The sequence below is a fragment of the Mesoplodon mirus genome (assembly GCF_964341445.2).
Source record: "Mesoplodon mirus genome assembly, chromosome: 19".
Lineage (NCBI taxonomy): Eukaryota > Metazoa > Chordata > Mammalia > Artiodactyla > Ziphiidae > Mesoplodon > Mesoplodon mirus.
The window spans coordinates 27,610,479-27,618,001 of record NC_138995.1 but is presented as its reverse complement, the minus strand read 5'-3'; the positions used below and the strand labels follow the sequence as shown (position 1 = coordinate 27,618,001).

The following is a 7,523-nucleotide window of genomic DNA, read 5'->3' as shown; positions in this document are numbered from 1 at the left end:
CCTTGTGACCTGACCAGGGGTTCACGAGACCAACTCTTCCAGACAATGCTTGTGTAAAAAGGTTATTTTAATAAGTAAAAATGGCTAAGCTTCCAAAAGTTCTTAAATAGGATTTCAGAGGGAGGAAAATGTCAAGAGGCCAGTGGGCAAGGCGATAGCCTGGTGCCAGGCACATGGCGGGGAGCAGCAAGATCCCCACCCACTGGCCTCCTGCCGGCCATAAATACAGCCCGGCCCGCGGCGGCAAGGGCCGTGCTCCTGTGTACACCTAGGAACACTATATACATGCCCAGTGAGAAACTCTCCACCCTCGGAGCCGGAGAAGAGTGGGGCAGGGCTGCCCACCAACCGCCCAGTTCCCACTGTTCCTGTGCCTTCTGGGGGCTCCTCAGCCCACCCACTAGGGAGGGGCCCTGCAGGCTGGGGAGGGTTGGGCCAGCCCATGCCACCTGCACCCAGAGCCACAGCTGAGACACCATTTCCTTCTGAGCGTGTTTCTTATCTCTGAGGAGAGACGGGCGAACGAGGAGCCTCCACTCTTGGCCTCTCTGCCTTGCGGGCTCCAGGCGCTGCAGCAGGAACAGGCCAGGCAGGCGTCAGGACCCAGTCTTGGTCCGGCAGAATGGGCATGTCCATCACACAGGCAACGGCCTCGACTTCCCTGCGGGAGAGGGAGGGTTCGTCAGCACCAGGATTGTCAACCTCTGTCCCAGAGCAGGAGGGAGCTGCAGAAGCACACAGGCAGCAGGCAGTGGACCCCAGACCCCACCCTGAGCAGCCAGCTTCCCGGCACAGCCCTGCAACCCGAGGTGGCCAGGCGGCTGGGCGGGCAGCCCTGGACTGCAGGCCCGACACTCACCTGGAGACTCTGCAGCCCCAGCCGTCAGGCTGAAATCAAAGCAACAGGTGTCTCACCGGTGGGCCCGCCTTGGGCCAGGACCCCCCGGGACCCTGCTGCCCCCTCTCCCTTTAGACTCAAACACTCACCAGGCCCTTCTGTGAGTGGGCCAAGCTGGGGGCTGGAGCCCCGTATTCTAGTCCTGTGGCCTGGCTCACTCCTCATCTGGGACAGGTGAGCCTTGTCCTTTCTACCCCCCGGGAGCCAAGGCCTGCCTTAGATGGTGTGTCTTGCATGAGCCCAGCCAGCCCAGCCTCAGAGGATCAGAGGATTGTGTCCTGGGCCTCATGTCAGCAGCCCTGCTAGGAGCCCGGAGGGCTGGACCCAGCACTATCTGCCCTGGCTACTTCCCAGGGCCAGGGAAGGTTGTGAAACAGGTTCTAGAGAAGTTTTATAAACTTAAAAAAAAAATAAAAAGCCCATTCAGATAAGGGCAGCCTGGCCCACTCCCTCAAGACTCACCCGAGGGCTGCAGCTTCCTCCTGATGGACCCTGGGCGGCTAGTGGTCCCAGAGCCAGGGGCCGAGTGGGCTCGTGCTGAGGGCTGTGGCGTCTGGCAAGCTGGCTCCCACTGTGGGCAGAGAAGGGCAGGTGGGCGGGGCCTGCTGCCCTGGGTCTGCCCCCTACCCCACACAGTTTCCCCTCCCAGCCACCTGAAACCATTTCCTCATCTGCAAGATGGACATGATGATGGTACAATAACCATGGGGGGGAGGGTGTGAGACTGCATACGTAAAGAAGTGAACTAGTTACCGCTGAGCGCCTGTGTGCCAGCCGGCACCCGCCCCCGCCCCACTCCGACCAAGCTGATGACCCCCACAGGTACCTCTGAGGCCGAGAAAGAACACCTGGACTAAAGAGGCTACTGGTTTGGGTTCAAGTTCTGGCTCCACCCCCTCTGGTATCTTCCCCTCCTCCACCACTCCACACTGTCCTCCCCTCCAAACCCTCCCTCCTGCCCATGACCGAGATGCCTGTGACCCAGTACTGGCCTGAGGCAGGCCTGTGGTGGTCCCCGTACCTCTAGATGCTCCTGGCTGGACCAGGACACGAGCTCTGCCCTGCGGGACCCGGGGCCTAGCTCCACGGAGCGCACCCTCTCAGCAAACTTGAGGGAATAGAGCGTCTCACTGGTGTTCTTCTCCACGGGGGACACCTAGGGGACACGAGAGCTCACTCCCCACCCAGGTGGCCAGCTGCCCTCGCAGAACTGGAAGGGGCACCAAAGGGAGCCCACAACCAGGGGACTCTAGAAGGCTCCCTGGACAAGACTGAGAGGGAGGGGAGCAGGAGGGCAACCAAGGTGGCAGAAACGGAGGAACTTGCCAGGCACACGGTGCACGTGGCCAGGTCTGTGGGGAGGCTGCGGGGGATGGGGGCCACGTGTCACTGACTTCGGAGCCGCTGATGACAGGAGGCTCTTCCCTGCACAGCCTGGGAGGGTACCTGGGCCGCAGGGGAAGATGGGGGGTCCCTGTTCTTGGAGCTGGTTAAGCCCCTACATGCCAATGGTCACGCCATCCGGCCCGCCTGGGGCCCTCACCTGCACCACCATGAGGGTCTTGCTGTCCCCGCTGAGCGAGTCCTGCAGCAGGTAGGTGAGCTTGGAGTTGCGGAAGGGCACATGGCCCTGGCGGGAACGCAGGGCGGCAATGACGTCCCCCAGGGCCGACAGCGACTTGTTGATGTGCTGTGCCTCCCGCAGGCGGCTGCCCTCAGCCCCCGACTTGCCCACGCGCTCCGAGCCGGCCAAGTCCACCAGGTTCAGCTTCCCTGTGGGGAGGGTGCTGGGCAGGTCAAGGCTGCCCCGGAGAGGAGCGGGGTGGGGCGGAGGGGAATAGGGGTGGCTCAGGCCAGGCGGCTGGGGCCCTCACTCACCCGTGGTGCGGAGACCGGTGCTGCCGTCCACGCCGTGCACCGTCACAATGAGCAGGGCATGCGAGCGCGAGCTGTGCTCGTTCAGGTTGGTGAACTCCGTGGTGCGGTTGGTGTGGCCGAACTCGAACACCTAGGGCCCAGGGAGGGCAGAGAGAGGCACAGGGTTTGGAGTGGGGTCTTCAGAATCAAACATCCCCGAGTACCCCTGTGAGGGGGCGGCACCCTCTGCCTCGTCCAGGGGAGGAAACAGGCTCAGAGAGGCCTGGGGACTTGGCAGAACCTGCATCTGACCCCCATTCTGTCCTCCGGGGCAGCTCTGCTGTGGGCAGGGTCTCCCCAGCCTTTCCCCACCCCCGGCCCCCGCAGCCCCACACCTTGTTGATGTCCTCCACGCTCTGCACCTGGAACTCTGTCAGCCCTGGCACGTACAGCTGCCCGCTGCCGTCGGGACACAGCCGGATCTCCAGTTTCTCCTGGGGCTCCTGCCCCAGCAGGTCCCTGAGAGCAGGAAGGACGGTCACTCCCTCCTTGCAGTCTGCCCTCTGCTCGCACTGCACCCACCCCCAGCCTGGAACGTTCCCCCAGCCATCACACTTCTGGAAGCCTTCCTGGACCATGGGGCTCTGTGCTTAGTCTGCTGAAGGGCAGAGATGGAATGTTCCCCCAAAGTCCTGGGGTGCTGCTACTCCTGCCCCCACGATGCACTGAGCCCCTGTGGGCAGGTCTTCCCAAAACCCCACTCTCACTCTTCACTACCTGGTGCAGCCTGCAGGTAGGGTGAGGACACTTCAAGGGGAAAAGGAGTGCCTTTGTCTGGGTATCCCAGGTGGGCTCAGACAGCCCTCCTCCTCCTGCCTGCTAGTGTGGGGGAGGGGCCTGGGACCAGTGAATCCCCTGGGCTGAGTCAGTACATTCAGCTCCCACCTAAGGGCTCCCACCTGAGGGGCTCCCACTCGAGGGCCTTCCGCCTGAGGGCCCCTCACCTGAGGACCTCGTTGTAGATCTCGGCCACGCTGACGGTGATGGTGTACTCCCAGTCAGACGCCTTCTCCTGCACCTCGGAGAAGAGCAGCCGCAGGGCCCGCTGGTTGATGCCTGGGTTCTCGAGGGTCCCCTGCGGGCAGAATCAAGGCCCCGGTGAGCCAGGCCTCCCCCCACCACGTGGGCTGGCCCGTGCAGATGCTCACATGGTATCTGTGGTCCCCACCTGCTCTGGCTACCCCTAACAGGCCAGCCTCCCTGACTGAAGCTCCCCACCTGCATGCCGGTCTGCCCCCTAAAACGCCCTCCACCAGCTACAAGCAACTTCACCTCCTTGGGCCTCAGTTTCCCCGCCTTTAAAACGGCCCCACCCTGCCAGGATTGGGCCTGAGACTTAAGAGCACCAGGTGAAGCGCCTGGCCCAGGCCTGCACACACGGGCTGCTGATGGATACCTGGCCCTGGTGGGCCACCTGGGAGGGGGCACCGGGAATGTATGATTGTATGACATGTATGAGTGTATGACAATGAGGGGCTCATTGGCAGGTAGGCCATGAGCCAGGCTCTGTGGGTGACGCAGGGGAGGCACAGGCAGAGCTGGCAAGTGAACTGGGGCCCGATGGGCTGGCTGGCCTTTCTAGAAAGAAATCTGGAGTCCTCACCTGGGCCTCCCTTATCACGGCACCTCCCACCCTCACTTCACTTCTGCCACTGGGGCCTCCTTGCCGGGCCTCAGTGTCCTCCCCAGCACGCTCCAGACTCGTGGTCCCAGCCCTGCTGTTCCCTCTGCCCGGCGTGCTCTTCCCCATTCTCCTCTCCGTGGCTGGCTTAGGTGTCTGCACCAAACACCTCCTCAGGGAGGCTCCCTCCCTCCGAATGCCTGACCCCTCCCCCTCCCTCGGCTCCTCATTCCGGGCCGACGTCCCCTCCCCAGCACCCGGCGGGACACGTCCTGGTTTGCCGTGTGCACCACTGTCTCCCCACTGGTGGGCTGGCTCCGTGGGGTCAGGCACCCTGGCCACGGCTGTGCCCCAGGCCCCAGGCACGGTGCCTGATGCACAGTGGGGCTCAGCAGGGATGTGTTGGAGGATGGAGGCCCCTGGTGGTCAACTCTAAGCACGCAAGACGGAGCTGGGAGCCTAGAGGTGCTGCACACACCCCTCGCCCTTCACCTCCCCATCTCGCTTGGCCTGCCCCCTACTGACCAGTCTTGCCAATCCCAGAACTGAGGGAAAAGGAGGTCCAGATTGGGGGAGAAAGGACCACCATGACAGCCTTCCCAAAGGGTTCCTAACAGCCTGGGCCAGCAGCGCCCTCTCGCGCCCCTTGTTGGGACAGCAGGAGACCCGCCCCCCTCCCCTACCTGGAGAATCCCCCTCAAGAGCCCGGGAAATGGCTCCATTTTTATCTACAGTCAAGTTTCTTCCTCCTCTCAACGCCCCCCCCCCACTCCCAGCCACATCCCATAGAGGGGGGCATGGCACAGGCAGGGAGATGAGGCCCTGGGAGCTGCAGGTAAGAGCTGGGCACCCGGGACTTCCCTGGTGGCGCAGTGGTTAAGACTCCACGCTCCCAGTGCAGGGGGCCCGGGTTCGATTCCTGGTCAGGGAAATAGATACCACACGCACGTCACAACTTTTTCGCATGCCACAATTAAGGAGCTGGCGAGCCGCAACTAAGGAGCACACGTGCCACGACTAAGGAGCCCGCCTGCTGCAACTAAGACCTGACATGGCCAAATAAATAAATAAATTAAATATTTAAAAAAGAGCTAGGCGCCCCACGACAAGTCTGGCCAGTCTCTTCACTGGCCAGTCTCCCACTGCCCGGGTATCTCCTTGAGGGCCGAGATCGCCCCCTCCTTCATCCTGACACTCCCAGGGCCCAGCATGGCAGCCCTACAACAGGAGTCCCATAAATGTGTGTGGGTGAAATGAAAGCCAATCCTGAGAGACGTCACAGCGATCTGCCCTGGACTCTGGGCCCAGGCCGAGACCCCTCTGAGGCCAGAGGTTGTTGTCAGCACACCCTCCCCTCCCCCATACCTACTGGGACCATGCAGGGGTGCTTGGGCAAGGCGCCTCCTCTGCAGGCCTGGTGCCTCGGGGCTAACACGGATAACTATGGGCCCTGCTCCAAGGTGGTTATGGAGACCAAGTGAGGCAAAACACACCCCACGCAGAACCTCGAGACCAATGAGGGGAGCCCCCATCAATGGCAGCAAGGGGTTGGTCTTCACTCTGGATCCCTGCCCCATCCAGCGGGTACCCACCTCCATCGTGTATGTCTTGCCAGCACCCGTCTGGCCGTAGGCGAAGATGCAGACGTTGAAGCCGTCGATGCAGGAGGTGATCAGGGCCTGCACCTCCTGGAACACCTGCAGAGGGGACGTGGGATGGAGGGTGAAGGGCTGCCAAGGCTGCTGGGTCCAGGGGCCCCCACCAGCCACCTCCCCCTGACTGCTCCTCTCCCCTAATACAGCACCTGTTATCGTGGGCAACCAGCTCACTGTGGAGGAATCTGTGACTAATAAGTCACTTACACTAGGCGTTAGTGGGCAACCTCATTGCCAAAAGACTGAAGGGAAGTCAGGGCAGTAGTTACTGCCCACCAGCACCTGAGGAAGGGGCCGCCCAGCCCAGGAACTCAGGAGCCCTCCCCCAGCTTCTCCCCCTCTCAAGGTGGGTCAGCAAATGAAGGCCGAGAAAGCATGTGCCTGGCACCTTCACGGGCCGGCTGGCCTGCCTGCCTGCCAGCCAGCAACAAAGGACGGGGGCAAAGATAAAGCCCAGCGTGGGGACAGGAGGGCACAGGCAAAACAGGCCTCCCAGGTTGGCCCTGGCAGAGATCAGGGAAGAGTGGGTGCTGAGAACACGTGGCTCGCACAGGCTGAGGGCTCCTCCCTGAGGCCTGGGGGGCAGCATGGGAGTCCCTAGGAAGACCCATGGGACTGATAGAGGAGGTGCTCCTGGCTGGAGGGGCCTGCCTCCATGCAAGCCAGGGTCCTGTGGATGGGCGGGGCCACATGACTGGGAGGGGCTGTGAGAGTGGGTGTGGCTGGGTATGGGAGAGGAACCACATGAGTGGGAGAGGCCATGTTAGTGGGTGTGGCTATGAGGGTAGGAGGGGTCACATGGATGGGATGGGCCTGAGAGTGGGTGTGGCTGTGAGGATGGGTGGGGCCATGTGGGTGCCCTAGGCTGTGCATGGATCTGCCCTTCTTAGCAGAGGCTTCCAAAGGCCTCAGTTTACCTTCCCATCCTCTTCTCTCCTCCAGAGGTGAAAAGAGAGGGACCGTGGAGCACTGAGCTTCTCCATCCTGTCTGCCCTCCCTTATACTTATTTTTGTCCAGCTCCCAACATCTCTCCCTCTACAGGTGAGGTGAGTCTGTCTCCCCCTCCCTCCACTGTTCTCTGTCCCTCTTCCTGCAGGGCCACACTCACGTCCTGCTGTGAGGCTTGCGGGGAGAAGACTTTGTCCAGCTCAAAGGAGACGGGCTTTCCTTTGTGCAGCAAGTGAATGATGGAGTCGTCATCAGGATCAAAGGTCACAGCATTGGTCGCCTCAGGTCCTTCCCCATCCTCTTTGGTGACTGGCCGGACACGGGCAATCACCCGGATGTTCCCTGGATTGGGTGGGGGAAGAGAGAAGGGTACAGACCAGGTCAAGACCAGACTGCCTCCACACTGGTGTCCGTTGACATCTAGAGCAGGCTACTGGCTCAAGAGCCCCCTGCCTTCTAAGTAAGGCCCCCAAGGGCAAGGTG

The 7,523-nt window shown here is 62.0% G+C and overlaps 1 protein-coding gene across 5 annotated transcripts in view; it reads right to left on the bottom strand.

Moving 5' to 3' along the window:
• Positions 1-49: 49 nt before the first annotated feature.
• Positions 50-7,523, bottom strand: part of KIFC3 (kinesin family member C3) — a 35,463-nt gene continuing 27,989 nt past the window's right edge. For 4 of the 5 annotated variants that reach the window (XM_082605631.1, XM_082605632.1, XM_082605634.1 and 1 more), the window contains 9 exons: positions 7,201-7,382; positions 6,029-6,133; positions 3,760-3,890; positions 3,151-3,274; positions 2,777-2,906; positions 2,442-2,671; positions 1,920-2,054; positions 1,361-1,469; positions 50-661 (listed from right to left, as the gene is read on the bottom strand). In XM_082605631.1, coding sequence (XP_082461757.1) covers positions 636-661; positions 1,361-1,469; positions 1,920-2,054; positions 2,442-2,671; positions 2,777-2,906; positions 3,151-3,274; positions 3,760-3,890; positions 6,029-6,133; positions 7,201-7,382 — 1,172 coding nt within the window. In that variant the 3' untranslated portion in view covers positions 50-635. Of the gene's footprint in view, positions 662-859; positions 889-1,360; positions 1,470-1,919; positions 2,055-2,441; positions 2,672-2,776; positions 2,907-3,150; positions 3,275-3,759; positions 3,891-6,028; positions 6,134-7,200; positions 7,383-7,523 lie in introns of all 5 variants that reach the window. The other variant, XM_082605633.1, reaches the window with a different exon arrangement.